The sequence below is a fragment of the Sinocyclocheilus anshuiensis genome, unplaced genomic scaffold (assembly GCF_001515605.1).
Source record: "Sinocyclocheilus anshuiensis isolate Anshui unplaced genomic scaffold, SAMN03320099.WGS_v1.1 scaffold1522, whole genome shotgun sequence".
NCBI lineage: Eukaryota > Metazoa > Chordata > Actinopteri > Cypriniformes > Cyprinidae > Sinocyclocheilus > Sinocyclocheilus anshuiensis.
The window spans coordinates 75,642-93,888 of NW_015546143.1; the positions used below are offsets into that span (position 1 = coordinate 75,642).

The 18,247-nt window shown below is 36.7% G+C and overlaps 3 protein-coding genes across 3 annotated transcripts in view; 1 reads left to right on the forward strand and 2 right to left on the reverse strand.

Moving 5' to 3' along the window:
* The window catches only part of LOC107701203 (uncharacterized protein C17orf67 homolog), a 2,537-nt gene extending 1,128 nt beyond the window's left edge, over positions 1-1,409 (forward strand). Inside the window, exons 2-4 of the mRNA XM_016503162.1 lie at positions 403-491; positions 707-844; positions 1,213-1,409. Of these exons, the coding sequence (XP_016358648.1) occupies positions 403-491; positions 707-823 (206 nt within the window). The 3' untranslated portion in view covers positions 824-844; positions 1,213-1,409. The remainder of the gene's footprint in view (positions 1-402; positions 492-706; positions 845-1,212) is intronic.
* A 1,086-nt stretch (positions 1,410-2,495) lies between these two features.
* Positions 2,496-4,642, reverse strand: LOC107701205 (chromobox protein homolog 8). The gene is made up of 5 exons (XM_016503164.1): positions 4,439-4,642; positions 4,283-4,326; positions 3,977-4,042; positions 3,821-3,887; positions 2,496-3,611 (listed from the first exon to the last, which is right to left on the reverse strand). The coding sequence occupies exons 1-5, from the start codon at positions 4,505-4,507 to the stop codon at positions 2,775-2,777; spliced, it is 1,083 nt and encodes a 360-aa protein (XP_016358650.1). The 5' UTR covers positions 4,508-4,642; the 3' UTR covers positions 2,496-2,774.
* Positions 4,643-9,443: 4,801 nt separating this feature from the next.
* Positions 9,444-13,641, reverse strand: LOC107701204 (E3 SUMO-protein ligase CBX4). Its single transcript, XM_016503163.1, has 5 exons — positions 13,466-13,641; positions 13,233-13,276; positions 12,695-12,760; positions 11,359-11,425; positions 9,444-11,239 (listed from the first exon to the last, which is right to left on the reverse strand). Exons 1-5 carry the CDS (start codon positions 13,532-13,534, stop codon positions 9,857-9,859), a joined length of 1,629 nt encoding a protein of 542 aa, XP_016358649.1. The 5' UTR covers positions 13,535-13,641; the 3' UTR covers positions 9,444-9,856.
* Between the last annotated feature and the right edge of the window lie 4,606 nt (positions 13,642-18,247).

Genomic DNA, 18,247 nt, shown 5'->3' on the forward strand with positions numbered 1-18,247 from the left:
GAGAAAGGCCAAAATTCATACAAATTAGACCCCCAAAGGACTCGGGGAAATCTGAAAGAATAAAGGTTCAGAGGACAGAATGGCCGCCTGGGGAAGAATGGAGAAAATAAAATTAGTATGCAGCTAGTAATAGAAAGAAAGAAAGAAAGAAAGAAAGAAAAATGGGTAATATTAAATGGCACAAATTAAAGTCTTTGATAATCTAATTTGTTTACATAAAAATATAGGCTACATAATGAATAAACTGTTGACATTTTTTTACGGTAACCCCTTAGTTATTTAGAAAAAATGAATCAGTTAAATGTATTCACATGAATAAATCATATTGTCATTTCCATGAAATTACAATATGAAATGGTGATCTTGATACATTGTCATCGTTTTACTTGTCATGATCCTTAGATGCAAACCCCATCATTAAGGAGAGTTTTGCAAAGCAGCTACTCCGCACCAAGAGACAGAAGTCTGGACACCCTGATGAACCTATGAGGGTTGGGTGCCAACAACAGACTCCTTTTATTTACATAATAACAAATCTTTAGAAAACATCATGCATGAGAGCCTGCTGTAATTCTTTGTGATAGTAAACATCTGTTCACAATATTGCTTTGTGCTGGTTTTAAATAAAATTCTTAACAAAATAATAAGTGAACTCAGCTCCATGTCAATAGCCTACTCTAGAATTCAGAGTTCATGTGTATTTCAGGAACACATGCTGCATATGCAGAGGCTTGAGCAGAGGGCTCGAGAGACCAGTATGGAGCATTGGATGAACCCTCACTGCTTCCCTCGCTGTGACCGCAACTACGGCTACCCTGTGTAACGGGCCTGTAGTGATCCACAGGTTCTGATATCCCTCAGCTTTTTTTTGAAGACTGCAATGTTTGAGCTTACTATTATGATTTCATATATTATGTAAATTGTACCTTCACACTTTTGCTTATAATACATTTGAATTAGGTGAAGAAAGCAATGAAATTTGTAATGTGTAGACGAATATTTGGGTGAAGGCAGTACTTGTTAACACTCTTGTCTTTACATCATATGGGATTTTTTTTTCTTTTCCTTTCTGTACTGACTTTTTGTATTAGTTCTGCCCTGACTTAAGGCACATTAGATGTAAATGCGGTTTTATCATTGAAAACGGTTTATATTTACTAAAATCCTACCCATATGTGAGTGCAAATCAATTCAAAGTGATTTTTTTTTCAGGGCGAAAACAGGAATTCCGGCGACGACAAAGCTGATAAAGACCATGAAATGGATTGCAGTAAGAACAAAGACTTAGAAATCCCGAGGAGGCCAAGGACACAAAATCCACGAAGACACCCACCCATTTTAGATGTCTTATTTAGGCTAGATGAAAAATCTTATAATCGGTAGATTTTTTTTTAATAAAACGAATTACGAAATCGCATTTTGAATAAGAGACTCATTAATAAAATAAAACTGTTGTGCTCTAAATTTTGATTGTGACTGTGGTTTTTAATCTTACGGGTTATAGGAGTATTTAATTGCATTATGATATACGTAAAAGCGAAACTAAAACATTTTTTTTTAAAGAATGATGATGCGCAAATGGTCCATAAACATATAGGCAAGAGTTTGACCTTTACACGGGAATATCTGAAGGCCCAACACTGATTGATCGAAAGCACAATGACTGTGTTGTGTAAACCTGAAAGTTTACATTTTGTCACGTGTCACACAAGAAACCATAAAGCTCAGATAAATAAACAAATAAAAGGCTGTAAAATGGAATCAAGAAGTACCACCATTGTAACCAAATTAAATGTTTGGGAACTTTAAAATGTATCTTCTTTTCTCCCTAAAACAACTATAAATCTCTTCTTGCATTTATTGCTACTCTAACTGGGCAAATAAGCATACATTTTAGTTTAACTTGTATTTTTCTTCAATATTTAGTAATAGTGTGTGAGTATGGACATGGGATGTGCGCTTTTCTATTTAACGTCATATTAAAGAACATTTATTCGCACAATTCATAGATAATCACAACTACAAAATCGCCCTACAAAAACATTAGAAGTCTAAGTTTATACAATTTAACATTAATAAATATCTCTGAATACGAATTTGAGCTGAAGAGATACAAAAGAGACGTGTTCATTATTCTACATGTTACTTTTGAGTTAAAGATGAAAATTAGATTTTCATTTTACACTTTTATTTGCATAAATTTTTAAAGTCGCTGTTTCGTCAAACAAGTGTACAAGGTAAATGACAATATTAAATGACTAAATAAAATCAACGTAAATTACAAGAATTGAAAACGTAATGTGACGCAAATATGACGGCTAGTGTGCAAAACGTCAACTCCTGGTCTGTACATAAGTATATACAGGTGCATCTCAATAAATTAGAATGTCGTTTAAAAGTTAATTTATTTCAGTAATTCAACTCAAATTGTGAAACTCGTGTATTAAATAAATTCAATGCACACAGACTGAAGTAGTTTACGTCTTCTAATTTATTGAGATGCACCTGTATACTTTATATATTTAGGTAAACAATTTGTAATTAATACTTATTTACAACAAATTATCTGAGAACTGTATGTATTTGAACGCAGTTCTGGCTTTGTTTAACGTGTCTAGTGCATGCAAATCTCTTAAAGCAGCAATTTCACAATAAATACAGATTTCAGTGTGACAGAAAACGGAAAAAGATTTTTTTTATACAATACACTGAATATTTTTGACAATAAAGGACTTCTGAAGAGATGGAAGGAGCATACTGGTCGCAGTAAATAATCATCTTTTGTCTTTAAAGAAGCCTTTATCTGTGCTACTCTCTTTGATTGTTACAGTCAGGAAGTTTGACGTCACATCAGTAACTATGACTTTCTCCACATTGCTGAAGGAGGGTCTCCAAGCATCTCCCTCCTCTGGCTCTCCAAATATGCGTGACACTGGAATTTTGGCAATAAGTGAAGGGTGTCTGCTGGTGGAATCAGCATGTTCAAATGTTCTTCGTTTTGAATGGTACTTCAGGTGTTTATGATGAAAGTGGCTTGTCTGTGGATTATTCCTGCGTCCCTGTAAGTCTGCACTAACTCTGCTGGAATGCAAACTCCACTCTGGAGAAATATGCTGGGTACTCCTGCTTGGAACAACTCTGTTTTGTTTGTGTGAATAGGTAGCATCCATGTGCTTGTGAGATATCTTAATCCTCCCACTTATTTCAGAGCATCTCTCTTCCTCTTCTCCCAAACCTAACTTTGCCATTTTGGAAGGAATGCTTGCCATGGTTTCGTCTGCTGCTCTTTTTAAATGCTCTGGATGTAAGGAGCTTGTATAGCCATCTGTGAAGCGTAATTTGGGCTTCCGTCCTCTCTTTTTTGGGGCGAGGGTAAATGCATCAGTGCTGGATCTGGGTGAGTGTGGAGAACGATGTTCCCTTGGTTCTGGAGGTGGAATCCTTACACTCTCCCCTCGGTTGACTGTGCTGGGAGGGAAAATTGAGGGAACTACAGCACGTAGTCCCTCTCTTGCTCTAGGGGTTACTACAGGCTCTGGACTAGGATATGTAATGCCTCTGAATGATTCATTTCTAAATTCGTAAGACTTTGCCTTTTCTTTAGTTTGGGCCTGTAAAATGTAATGATTTTGAAAAATTAGTGCAGAACTCAAAATGATGCCCTTATATAAAATTTATTCATTTACACAGACAAAAAATTGAGTGCAAACACAATAACTTTTGTGAAGATTAAGTAAAAAAAAATAAATTATACACAATATAGATAATAATAATCATCTTGGTGAAATTATTTATTTGTTAATAAATAAATGACATTAACCTTTAGAAGAAAAGTCTTGAGCTTAGGTCCTCTTTTCTTGGGTCCAAATATTTCTCTCTCACGCTCCCTGCATGAAAATGCAAGCGCATGTGTGAAAACGTCTGTATTTTCGGCCGCCTAATAGTTTTACTTCATCTTTATTTATTTATTTTATACCTCTCTTCAAAGGCAACGAACAGGCGCGAGTCTAGGATATTTTCCTCTGGTTCCCAAGTACTGTACCTGTGAGAACAAAAAAGTTTCACGTGATGACTGTCAATCTCCTGCCGCATTTAAACCACTGCTCTATCGGCCAGCTAATGTTGCAGCATGCCATCTGCCAAAACCAGTCTGCAGTAATAACCAGCATGTTATCCTGCCACTGGATGTACGCCCCTCACGATATCTAGCAGGGTTGACAGCCATCACTGTCACCAAAACACCAGCAAGGCACAACAGACAGGATGGGCATGTATTACTCACTTGGGTGACCAGCCCTTCCATTTCACGAGATATTCCATTCGACCCTGCGCGTGCCATCAGACATGCACACACAAAAAAAAGAATTCGTTAGCGCGAGCCGACGACATTAGCACTTATATGCAAAAAATGTAGAGATATATCTCACACAGCACATACCCGTCGTATTCGTCTCTTGATGATTGATTCGGCCGCGAACACCCTCTCTCCGACAGCCGACAGCTCCATGTTTACCTTCGTCTACCGTTAGCTTGCAGCGTTAGCTAACTGTGAGCGCGAGTCTGGTCCGCCTGCTCTAGCTTCAGAATTCCATACAGCCCATAATACTCTTGTGCACAGCCAGACGTCATCACGTTCATTAGCATGTTGCCTTGGCACCGCTTGTAGGTGAAAAGATTTGGAGGCCGTTTATTGGCTCCGCTGTTGCTAAGTGGCCGGGGCTTGCTCTTAGTACCTGCATTCTTGACAGAAATATGATAAGATCTGTTCAATACTTAATTGAACACATCAGAAGGTTAAAGTTCCATCGTAAACGTTACGTCAAGACTACAGGAAAACGTAATCAATTTAACGTTAGCAGAACAAGGACGTGTATGCTATAGGCTACATACTCAAAAAATTCTGTATTTTCTCAAACAGGCATAATTCATTAAGATTTTTCTGTTATTAGCTATTTTGATATAGGCTACTGTACTGTTATTATAGGAAAATGTATGCCATCTTCTGATCAATATTCTGCTATTCACAAGATTATTTTACTAATCCCGCCAAAATCAAACATGAAGTCTTTATCCACGACAAACTAATCATGGATGGAAATGAATATTGGTTTGAATATGAGTTCTACGGCAGAATAACAGCCTATACAAAATGATTGTTTCTTTTCGTGTCTTATAGGCTATAAGTTATTTAAAAGCTGCTAAATAAACAGAACGGGCTGAATTTGTGAATATGCTAATGATTATTTAAAGTATAAGGTAACCTACTTTGCCACGTTAGATTTTTGTTACTTTTTTAAATAAAAAACAAAGCAAAACAACATACTTATGTTTTATCCAGTAGCCTACATTTAGGTTTTATCCAGTAGCCTACATTTAGCCCACACGTCTGCTCAAAATGACTAAAGAATATTCAAGTTTTGTATTCAACTATGGCTCTTTCGAAAATAAATAAATAAAAATTAAGTTATTGACATTTTTGTATGTCAAAATTAGAATAAAAACAAACTGATTAAACAGCGCCATTGTAGATTTATATTTTATACTTTATTTATTTATTTAAATACCAGTTTAATTACTGAAATAAATTAAAAAGATGATACTAATATCTTATTAGTTATTACAATACGCAAAAGATGACAACAACGCTAACTTTTGCTAAAGACAACTAAACCAAGAAAAATACAGCACAATAATGCGAATGGAACATTTCATAAATATTAACTTTTTATTAACAAGAGTTACTAAATGCACTACATGTAACCTCTTAAATGGTTCCCCTAACAACGATTACATAGGCCAGACTTGTCTCCATTAACATCGCTTTTTTTTTTAGATCAAACAATTGTTTTTATTTATTTAATTCTAGGCTATTTATTTATGTTATTTTTTTATATTTGAATTTTAGAATAAAGGATGAAGATAATATAATTGTATGTATTGTATTCAAATAAATATAAAAATATACTTTTATAATTGGATGTTCCATATAGCCTAATTCGATTAAAAAAAAAAACATTATTGTTGGTTTAACGAAAAATATATTTTAAATATAACATTTTAGATTGGCTATAAATATAATTCATTTTACCTAAGCATTGAAATTGCAAGCAAACATTAATACCAGCTACACATATGAAGGAAAAACAGTCATTCATTTATTGCATTTAATCATTCATGGCCACATAAAAGCCTGTTATCGAAGCGTTTCTGAAAATGTTTACCAATCTTATGCTCCGTTCTGCACAATCACTTGGGTTTCAAACAGGGCATGCCAGGTAAAAAAAATCGCATATATAGGCTTAGCTAAATTATGACATTAATATGTTCCTGTGTGAATTTTATACATTATCAAATTGTAACAGGTGTTTAAATGTAACATCATAGCTATATTTAGGTCTATAAACAATAATATTTTTAAATAATATCTTAAAACTTTAAAAATGAAAATGAACGATATAGGCCTATTGATTGTTCACTTTGTGGCTTGTAAATTAAGTTTATACTAGGGGTTTGTTTATTCGGTGAGTAAAGATAATACATCCGCTACAAAATAATGAACAGTTGAACAGTGGTTTGAAGATATTGTGACGATTGTATTGTGAAGATTTCTTCACAATAAAATCAAAGCTTCAGTTTTAATTTTCAGTCTTTATGTACATAACAAAACAGGTGCAGGCTTGTGGTTGGTTCTGCGGATTGGTGGTTTGACTACTGCAGTGGTTATTTCCGTATATGGACTCTAGATCGAGCTGGAAGAATATTATTGGTTAACTCGTTTCTGGGCAACCAGCATGAGAAATTCTGCACAATTTACAAAGGGAAATGACAAATACACGACTATTTTGCCCCGTGTGTTTCAGTCTGTTTGATGCAATTTTCGATAATGTTAAATATATATTTAGCCTATATATTTTGATGTCAATTGATTTATCAAAAATATTTACGTGGATTCCCTGGTTTTGTTGGATTATTATTTAGGTCACATTGTGTCTGACTTACACATTTAATAAGACCATAAATCGAGCCCTTTCTGCTGCATATTAGTTTACCAGTCGCCGTAGCCTAGGCTATAGCCTATATATATATATTTAATTTGATATAAAATCGAGATTAACCTGAGTGAATTTCGGAAAAGAGGTGCATTAAGTTACTGATTTACATTAAAAAAATAAATATGCCACATAAAATTAATCTAAGCTTTGCCAATAACACGTTGGGAAAACTTGCAGGTTATCTTTGATTTTTAAGTAAAAAAGCAGCCCAACTGCAAATTTTCTATTAATTATTTTAGTGAGATAAACATAAGTTATGTTTATCTTCCTGAAGGCAACTTGTATTTAGATCATATTATTATTATTTAATGTGATCACATTATTATCATAAGACAATATTTTAATGACCTCAAGCTTTAGAACGCATCTCAAAACGCTTTATTTTACTAAAGCCATCTGTGAGATTTAATAAAATGCTTAACTCAAAATAACCTTTATTACTTTATTATTTCAAAAGAAGCTGTTCAAGTCGTCTTTTAAATAACTTGCCGAAATTAACCAGCCACAGCTAAAACGCACTGCAGTAGCCTAAAGCTGAATTCAAAAGCTGATCGCAAATAAAGTGGATGGACCAAAAGGAAGCCATTTTATAACCGCAGCGAGAGCAGCTTTATCTCAGACGGTGCAGCAAAGGAAATGGTTGATTCCGTTTCAGTGAGGCTGAAGTGCTTTCCGAAGCCCACCTTTGACACAGATTTCACCACTAACCAACCTAGTTTTTGGATGGACTAATACTAATCATGATCTTGCCGTGAGAAAGAGACGATTGCTGTCCGCCATGTTAGCGCTGACAAAAAATCAGTCGAGTTTTAGCTACATCAGGCTGTTCAAAGCTTCATTCTAACCCGTGTTAGTAGCTTATAAAGCGAAAGCTACTATTAAACCTATAATAATGAATTTTCTATCCTTATTGCCTATATAGTGCCGTTTTACCTATAAACCTTTGACAATGCCTATACAGGATGAATCTCTTCTTGCCGGTCTTGTATGGAGTCTTTTGCATAAACAAAGTCTGCAATGGTCTGAAGACACATATGGATATATCATTCCATTTGGATGACATTAAAATGTACATTCTACCTATAAACGCGGCATTCATTAACATTTTGGAATGCTTATGAGGCAGCTGCATAAAGCATTCTGCCTGATACGCATATAGCTATAATAATGCCTGTAAAATGTTAATTGCTGAAATGTCAGCGCTGTTTAGGCTATTTCCCCCGACAGCTCCGGTAAACCCATTAGGTTTTTTCATTAATCTTTTTTTTTTTGCGCAGTCTGTCCTAATCTAGGCTATACCTTCGCAGATGTGACAAATTGGATTTAGCCTATACGTCTCCGCAATATCACAGTAGCCTACCGAGTTCAGGGATTTTAAAATGTAGGCTATCCCATCCGATAGTCCGATTTTTTTTTTTTTGACAACCTTTATGCGCTTGCCATGCCCATAATTAAAATGCTGCGACACAAAATTCGATTTACACAACAATCATTCTAAATAGCCGTGAGCCTTATCTGAACAAAAAAGAAAAATCCATTAGAACGCCAGTTGAAAGTTTCCTTCTTGATTATGTTTATCTTACCTGATAGCTCACGGAATTTCTTTTTCTGGGTTTTTCTGAGGCAATATCAACATGAAAACAGATTTTTGGTTTCTTAGCTATTTCTGGGTAATGTTGCTCGTAGCAAGAAATGTGATATCTCTTAAATAAAAATTAATCCAACGACCAAGAAAATGAAAAGTTTCTGTCTTGATGTTTTAAATGTGATCTCGATAATGAATGTCCAGATATATGCGTAGATAAGCTTCGCGCATAATTAAAGAATGTAAAGCCCTACTGTCCTTCTTTTCTAGAGGAGTTTTAGGCCTAGTCTATAACAGAGCTTTGTAAATACAACACTGCTGCCAATACTCCCACAGACGTGTAAAACTTACAAGCAGTTGCCATGTTTTTTTATTTTTGTAATGGAATTAAATCAACAATTTATTCCCAGTCTCGGAACTGAGAACTGGTGCCCATCTCAAGCATGTTTGTTAAAAATGATAGCATTGTGTGTGGAGTAAAAGCAGGCATATCTCTTTAACTAAAAAACAATTTAGCTAAAAAAAAATCCACATGACAAAAGTCCAAGTATCACTCACCTCCCTGCTCATGTGCTGTTTAAGAGCTGTGCAAAGTTCAGTCTGATACTGATGTCTTATGCATTTACATGATAGTAATGTTTTGCTATCTTTCATATGGCCTATCTGCTCATCTCACATGTGAGTTTAATAGGAACACTTCTATTCATCACACACACACACCTGCTTGCAGTACAGGCAAAGACTGAGATCTTACTCAAGAACATAAAATAAAACTTTTAATATGCTTAGACAACCCTAAATAACACATTTTAAGTGACTTTGTTTTTTTTTTTTTAAAAAAAGCAAAGACTATAAAAGACAGATCAGTAGAAAATGTTTCTCAGTATTACATGTGTAGTAAGTGCTTCTTGTATTTAAGCCTTCTGAAATACAGCACTGCAAACAGCTTTAAGCTAAATTGATACAAGCTATTAACAGGAAAGCCTGTTTAGTTTCTTTTTTCTATCCCTAACATGGAATAGTTAAATGTGTGAATCTGAAAATTAATTCAGATCAGTTCAATCAAACGCAATCTGAAACTATATCAAAACCTTACACTAGATTGTTTAAAAAAATTCAGGCAAGTTTGAGGACTTGATGATGAGACATGCTTTACATTTTTACAAGTTCACAGTAAATAGTCAGTAGTCTTTATAGACTTTTTATCCATCACATATTCCTAAACTGTAACATACTCCTTGAATGTCACTGTGAGGCAGTTTGCTGTGACATCTGTGATTATTATATTCCCAAGAAAAGGTGTAAAGCTTCGAACAGATTTTTTCATTTCTTTCTCTACTTGCTCTGGTGTAGAGACTGCTGCTTTCCCAGTCGGTATAGAGTTTCCAATCTGAGAATGTGTAGGAATTTTTCTCTCTTCTCTCGACCTTACACAGCTGAGGTCTATGGGTTCATCTTGGTTGGAGTCCAGGATTTCAAAGTTATGTCCGTCAGAGTGCTGATGGTCATCGAAGTGTGTGGTGCCATTGCAAGAGTGAGACAAGTCAGTATTTGGAGCACTTATACTCTGAGAACTTAGGAACCTCTTAGCCTCCCTACTGTCACTGTCTGGCTCAGAGTAGCAACGCTTTTGAGGGAAGGTTATGGGACCATATTGAGTAGATTGGGTGCCTCTTTGATCACTCTTCTCAAAAGGCACTGTAGTCAGACTGGTTTTGGTTGTCAGTTGCAAGGGCTGTTCATTAGATACATAATCTCCAGTGTTGCCAGGCTTCTTTAAATTGTTTGGCTCAAACACTATGGAGCATGCTTTTTTAGGATTGTCCCCTCCACAAGATGATAGTCCATTGGAAAGGCTAAAACAGGCAGACTCCGCTTTACTGTCCTTTTTTATCACTTTCACAAGACTTTGCTTCTTTGTGTGCTTTATCTTCTCTGTGCTCTCATCTGTTCCACAGGACTTACAATCCAGTGCTTGCCTTTTTTCCTCAGAATCTGCTGTTCCTTCCTTAATTTTAGCTGCCTGGGTGCCATTTTCCATGTATTTGCTCATGACAATGACAATGCGCCCGTTTTTATTCTTGTTCTTCACAATCTTCAGTTTGCTGCTTTTTCCATTGGGAGGTGCTTTGTCTTCCTTTGCATCACTGTTTGTGTTCATGTTTAAGTCAGCTTCACCATTTAGTTTAGGAAGCTTTTTCAACCCCATAGTTATATTCCTCACCTTACTGAGGCACCCAGAATCCTTATCTTGGATCCATTTCTGCTGTAGAGCTGGAGATAAGTTCCACTCCTTGTCAGTCAACTCAGGAACTTTAGTCTCCTTGACCCTCTGATACAGGGAGTCATACATTTTAGGGTTTGGTTGATAGTGGTGGTGTTTCTTGCTGTTGAGCTGGTAGTAGTGCTTCTTTTTCCCATTTATTCGTGCCTCTCCCTGCTTGTCTTTTGGGTTGGGCTGGTAGGGATGGTGCTTCTTGCTGTTAAGCTGGTATTGCTGGCTTTGGACCAGGTCTGAAGTTGCTTTGGGTTGGTAATCCTCACCCTGAGACACCTCCTGAAGGTCGGAAAGAACACTGGATCTTCGAGCAAATGATGGTACCTTAGAAATCAGACAAACCAACAATGAGCTTTGCAGTAGAAACAATTAGTGACATGATTTTAACAGAAGTTAACTGTGTACACTGTTCATACGCATGTTTGTAAGTGATGGTGAATTACCTGCAAGAGAAGATGTTTTGGTTTTGGCCCCCGTTTACGATAACCAATAAGCTGCTCTTGTCTTTCCCTGAATGGAAAAGTTTTAGATTACAGAACATCATGATAAAAGAAACCAAATTCACGATAAGACACAAGCTAATATATTTAACTTTTGATTTATTCTGACAATTTGTCCCACACTCTCAGAAAGAAGGTACAAAAGTTGTCACTGGGGCGGTACCTTTTCTACTTTTACCCCAAAGGGTGCAAATTACTTAAAGTGTATATATAGTGTAGTATACAAGTGATACATATTAGCACATTTTGAAAAGGTACTACCCCTTTTTGTACCTTTATTTCTGAGAGTGAATTATGTTCATGTTATTGCCTGTTTTGTGTATCCTTTCAAATATGATCTGTCTTTAAATTGCCCACCAGTGGCATTCATAAAATTCACTCCCATAAAATAAAGAACATTCTGTGTTGCTTCAGACAGGGCACATCTTGTTTAGTGGACAATCCCAGTTGGAAAGGAAGAAAGAAACAAAAAGATGACAAAACGTATTAATTTGCTTTATTTCTAATGGGTTCTGTTTATTTGTTAGCTCAAACTACGCATATGGGCTGTCTCTATATCGACCTTCTATAAAATAATATTGCAAAAACCTAATTAGACTACCTAGAACGGTTCTATACTCAAGGGGCGCGTGCAATTACCCCAAACAGAATTCCGCGTCGCGATGGAGACCGCTAATGGTGCGCGCAGATGTCAGTCAAAGGGGATGAATACCCGAGAAAAATGTCCGGGAGGCGTGAACGCACGTGTAGCCACGGAAAAACTGCCCATTTGTAATGCAAAATGCAGTCAATTAGTGTGGGCGTGTACTTCGGCTGTAAGCTTGAAAGAAAATAGCATGCATTTGCGCTTACTGCAATGCTTTCGGTTTAGGGCGTCTAAAGAGTATGTCCAAAAGCGGACAGAGTCAGCCAAACCGGACGAAATGAATAATAGTATAATATTTAAAGGGCGGCACGTTTGAGATAAAATAGTTCCGTAAGGAATGAAAGGTGTCTCAAAGGATCATATTTTCTGGCCACGTCTGTATGTAAAAATTGTTTTAATAACTGGTTCTGGACCGTGGCATTGGTGTATCGCGCAATTAAATTCAGTCATATATTATGGCGCGCCTGCGCACAAGTTCTCTCCAGCTCCTATGTGCACCCCCCTTCTGTCATTCTGAGAGAAAGTGAAAAAGAATGAGCATGAGCGCAGCGCCAACGAAAGCGTCTTCCCTCCTCCTACCGTTTCGGCTGTACAAGCTCAGAGTGTCAAGTCAAGACTGCTCCTATGTCTCACCTGTTTTGGAAAGCGACGAGAAGTCTAGGGTCCAGAATATTTTCCTCTGGCTCCCACGTGTTATATCTATAAAGAGAAGAAAGGAGGCGGAGAGCAAGCGGAGAGGGGCAGAGCAGAGAAGCATGAATATCACCAGCTCCCTCAACCGAACTATCTAACGTGGCTGTCATCTGAACGACTAACGCCACTGTCCTGCTAAACGGATCTTCAAGAATGTTAGGGAGTAAAAAAATACTGATGCTACATGGTTGATGCTTTATTTCCTATTTGGTATACTATTAGTAGGCCTATTATATACGTTTTATTTTGAAAAACAAAACAAAACACACAACCGCATTTCTATAGGCTAGCATAAAGCTTACATATTAAACATTATTATTTACCATCACAGACACACAAAGTTATTACATTCCTGCATCAGTTGGTAAGCGCCAACTCTCTCTCTCTCTCACACACACACACACACACACACACACACACACACACAACACATCACATTAAAATAGTAAAGCAAGTGACATCTTGAAGTGAAACTTACTTGGGAGACCAGCCTCTCCACTTGACCAGGTACTCACACCTTCCCTGCAAATATCATAAAAACAAAGTCAGTTACGATTGGGAATTACTAATAAAATAAATAATCAATTATGGGGTTCGGAAACAAATACCTACTCTTGTGCTCTCTCTTTTAAAAATACAAACCCTTACCTGCACGGTTTATAGGCTTACAACATGAAAATGTAAAGTGTTTGTTAAGAGAAAACCGCAAACCTTTCTAATGCGTTTCTTTTCGATGCTTTCCACCGCGAAGACGTGCTCACCCGCGGCGGGCAGCTCCATTTTCAGCGCGCGCTGTAATACTTCTCAGTGCGCGCGCGATGAGTGCACTTCTCGCTTGGTTTCACGCGCTCTCCCGCTCTGTATGGTCTTTCGCTTCTCAAGCGAGATTCAGTTTAAACTCTCAAATGATCTGTACAACGTACTTCATGCAAATAGCCATGAGCGTGACGTCACATCAGGAGGGGCGGTGTGGAGGCTGGTCTGCCCTGTGCCGCAGGCTTACTGAGCAAATGAAGAGTCGTTATTGCAGCTCTTCAAGTACTGATCGAGAATTCCTCCTTCATGACGCAAAGTAGGGCACACGTGTGGCAATTTTTAAATTTAAGCTTGATTAGTTATTCAGTTGTCATTTAGCAGTTCTGGTAACAGCCTAAATCATTATCAGCATCAGCAAGGTTTTTTAATCCATTTTAAGTTTTAAGTTTATATCAGTGGAGAGACAACTTTGAGGAAGATATTAACATTTTTAAAAGGAATAGCCTACATGACAGATAGGACTACTGAAGTGAAGAGTTGAGCTATGAACAAATGTTTGTTTGTTTATGTTGAACAAACACCCAGGTTACACAAAAACCCATACGCTGACGCTAAGACATTAATAAATCAGATAATCAAAGAACAGCATGTTTAGACTTTACATTTTGAACAGTGTTTTTAATTTATATTTTTTTTCTACTGAAGCAATGCAGTCCACTTATGCATTAGCCTAAATAATCAAATGGGCGGCATTGGAATTCATCCTCAATAACCAATAGGCTACTTGGCAGATTCAAATGACAGATTTGAAATTCCTATAAATTATTAGATTTGGTGAATTTTATTCTTAAAGCGTGATATTCTAGGTTAAACATCGAGCGTACCCACTCGCTCTAAACACTTTATTAAATAACATCGATCTGCCTTTGGATAAATTGCATTAAGACACAAATTATTTCGTTGTGTGATTACAAGTAGCCTAAATTAGAGTATATTAGTAACGTGGTTGTGTAAACTCATGTAGGCCTACACATTCAATGCACATGAGAGTTGACCGCGAATGTACAATATGTAGGTCACTGTGGTTGGTCTTCAAAGCCTCAAGCACTCAGCTCATCTGACATCTGCATTCTGACGGCCAACGGCTGCTATAAGACCTGTGAAAAATAAACTGCAGTTGCAAACGCACCTGTGAAAACCCTGGGCAATGCCCAATCATTCACTGCCTGTGCCACAAAGGCTATGCGCCGCGTATTGCGTACCATCTTCCGAGCAGGAAAGAAATCGCACGCACACACACAAGCGAACAATACAATCAGTAACGTGAACATATATTTAAAATATGCACTGATACATTTACACACATACTCTCAATAATCTGCGCGATCATAAAAACATAATAATGTCTTTGCGACCCCAAAACGGTAAATATCTTAAGAAAAATTCAGCATGATAAGGGTTAACTGCTGGCGGCAGTTCTCAGCCTATTGCAGAGAGGCACGACTGCCTTTCCTTATAAGGCAATGACTGCTGAACAGCAGCGAAAATACTTGAATATATAATATATGAAATACATTAGGCTATTAAGTATTCACCGACATTATGCAGTTGCATAAAATGGACTTCTCATAGAGATTATAGTTTTCCTTGTAATGAATCTTGGCTAGGAGGACGAATTGCCGCATTGCAAACACAGTTTCATCGCACGAACTCATCTGTGTCAGGTTACAGGGAATACTGTAAAATTGTTATGGTCTACCCGATGCATTAGCTAATGTTATCATTAGACAATCCAGAGTTACTTGTTTCGTCAACGAGCAACATTTCAGTATTTTCAACCTGCTGATCTCTGGTGCTCGTATCTCGAGATGTTCCTGTTAACTTCTTATTTGTTTAATACTTTCATGTTAAATAAAAAAGTCGGGTCAAGTCTTTCTCATACTCAACCGTAAGTACTAACATATAGGACGGACTGCACATAACAAGATCAAATCCAAGTGTTTTTAAACATCACCGCGAAAACCAAGAAAGAACACAACTGTGGCTTCAGATTAAATTGCAGAACAATTGACACATTCTCTCTCTTCTGATTTCGTACTTCATACAATAAAATACTCTGAATATTCTGACAAAAATAACATAATAGTATGTGTAACTAAGAGGGGAAATGGTCTTAAAATGAGAGAAAGACATCTCTAATTATCTCTAAATGTCGGTGCATATTAAACTTTTACATTTTTGTTTAATCCGAAATATTTCAGCATATTCTGTCCCGTCAACGCAGTTTGGATGTCTGTCACGAATGCTGCTTAAAATGAGAATATGAAACATTGTTTAAAGCCATTGGAAAAAGAAGCAGGACTTCCCTATGTTCAAAGATTTGATCACAGTAATGTTTTCAGGAATTCGGTGTCACATATAAAATTTATGATTATAGGCTATTCAATTTCTGCTGGCTTTGATTTAAACGTTGGACATGCAAAACCTTCTTGTCGCAGTATTAGCCTACTAATAAATGTTGTAAAGGTAACACTGGGTTAAGGTAACACTAGTTTCGACCTCGAGCTGACTGGTTGTTCTGTTGTTTTCTGAAATGCATAACTGGACATCGCAGTCTTCAATTGGCCATTCTTACATAGTCATTAAAATATCACGCAAACTGATCTACCTTTTGAAGAAACTGTCGGTGTTTGGACAAACGAAATATGTTAATTAAGTGCTCGTCATTGTAGGCTATCTCATGTCGTTTAAAAACCTATTTAAAATTCCCGTCGTATCATCATAAGGTTCTCTGGAATCCAGGAGTGCAATTGTGGTGGCGGGTGACGCTGAGCTTCAGGCGCTTCCAGTGTTATTTCCTTTTGATGCTGTGGAACCAAGAGTTGACGTTCTTCCAAATTCATGCAACATCCAGACATGTCACGATGTTTGATCATTTTTAACACTGCACTGCAGAGCAAATATTCCAAATGGCACGAAAAGATGCAAATTTGGCTACAAGTTTAGTGAATAATTCGCTTGTTGTCCTACATTTTGAACTTCATTTTTTCCTGATATCCTGATCTGACCAGGTGTCCAGTGTGTGCATTTTTCTGTGGTTTGAACTAACAGCTTTCACTCCATTCCAGTGTTGCTGTCACTAATATTTCACTGACCATCACAATTCTGTGTGATAGAAGTCAGGTAATCTCAGAACATGGCCACAGTTGTCAGGAGGACTTAGTACCTGCTCAGTTTTCAACAGTCAGTAATGATCACTAGCATGCTCCATTAAGCAAATAGCTCTTTAAAAATGCTGGGTTGTTTCAACCCAACTTTGGGTCAAATATGGACTAACCCAACTTTTGGGTTAAAACTTGAATTAAAAAATTTAACCCAACAGCTGGGTTAGTCCATATTTGACCCAAAGTTGCACAACCCAGCATGGGAAAACAAGAAGATAAGTACCTGTAACAGCCTCCATCAGACTCAGTTTGAAATTATTTCCTTGATTGTAACTCCCAGCCAAGTCAACACTAATTATATTACACCTGTTCTCAGTGACAATGAAGTTCAACTTTGAGATTGATATTGAGTTTTTGCCTTTAACTTGAACAGAATTATACCTTTTGGATGACTGTTGAAATTTGTCATAACAGTGCAAATGTGAACACAGGGAATAACTCTAACTCTAGAACTGTGTGTGTGTGTGTGTGTGTGTGTGTGTATATATATATATATATATATATATGCAGCCATTGCTGAATACTCTTGAAAAAAACATTTGATGTTGTCCACTAATAAAGACAGACTGATTTCAACCTGAAACCAAAAATAACCCATTGTGTGGCACAATGATTGTTGTTTGACTTTGGAATGCACCACCCTTACACTCTGACACCCTTACACTAATGGAACATTGGGGGGAAAATCATGTTACTATGGTGTAACAATCATATGCAAGCTGTAATTTAAACACACAAACAAAGCCCAACCATACTGGAAAAAAGACAGATTTTTTTGATAATGCATCGATACTCAACAGTCCTGTCTACCAGGAAAATATGTGATGCATGACTAATCACTGAACATTACTACCTTCAAAACTAATCCAACCAGTTTGTAATAAACAACTAGAGATGCATACCTCTAATCACACCTCCTCATAAAAAAATAATAATAAAAATGAGTCATGAGCATGAGTCATATGTCATTATTGCTCTCTCATTTAATACTGAACCAATGAAAACATAAAAGAAGTAACTGTCGTACATGACATTGAAAGCATGATCCTAACCTTCAGTTCATTCATTTAAATTTGTCTTGCAAGTTCTTGCTTCCATCCTTACAAGATGTTGGGTAAATGGCCATAGGGCTAGGGTTTCTGGGCCCCTTGTTCTGTGTATTGCTTTGGGGCCCCATCAGCTGATATCAGTGTCCTTGTCCTTTGTGCCAATTACTGTATTTTCCTATAAAACTGGAATGTCATAAGATGCTTGTATTACAGTATACTCTATATATTTGTCATTGGATATATGATTTTATTCTAACCACTGTAGTTCCATGTGGAATGTTTTAGAATCTAAAACAATCTAAAACAAAATAAAAATAGAATAAAAATAAATAAATAATAAAAAGTGTTTGTGTCACAACCTTGTAAATGAAAAATTAATATATACTTATATTGTATATACACACCTGCAAGCACACACTAAATTATGTTTTATTAAAGGTTTCATATGATGCTGCTAAAAAGAA

What these genes read in the sequence shown, in the direction of transcription:
- LOC107701205 (XM_016503164.1), bottom strand. Translation starts at nt 4,507, where the DNA reads ATGGAGCTGTCGGCTGTCGGAGAGAGGGTGTTCGCGGCCGAATCAATC. An exon ending in TCAAGAGACGAATACGACGG is followed by an intron (nt 4,327 to 4,438) that starts GTATGTGCTGTG and finishes TGGCACGCGCAG; the next exon opens with GGTCGAATGGAATATCTCGT. An exon ending in TGGAAGGGCTGGTCACCCAA is followed by an intron (nt 4,043 to 4,282) that starts GTGAGTAATACA and finishes TTGTTCTCACAG; the next exon opens with GTACAGTACTTGGGAACCAG.
- LOC107701204 (XM_016503163.1), bottom strand. Translation starts at nt 13,534, where the DNA reads ATGGAGCTGCCCGCCGCGGGTGAGCACGTCTTCGCGGTGGAAAGCATC. An exon ending in AAAAGAAACGCATTAGAAAG is followed by an intron (nt 13,277 to 13,465) that starts GTTTGCGGTTTT and finishes TGATATTTGCAG; the next exon opens with GGAAGGTGTGAGTACCTGGT. An exon ending in CTCGTCGCTTTCCAAAACAG is followed by an intron (nt 11,426 to 12,694) that starts GTGAGACATAGG and finishes TTTTCCATTCAG; the next exon opens with GGAAAGACAAGAGCAGCTTA.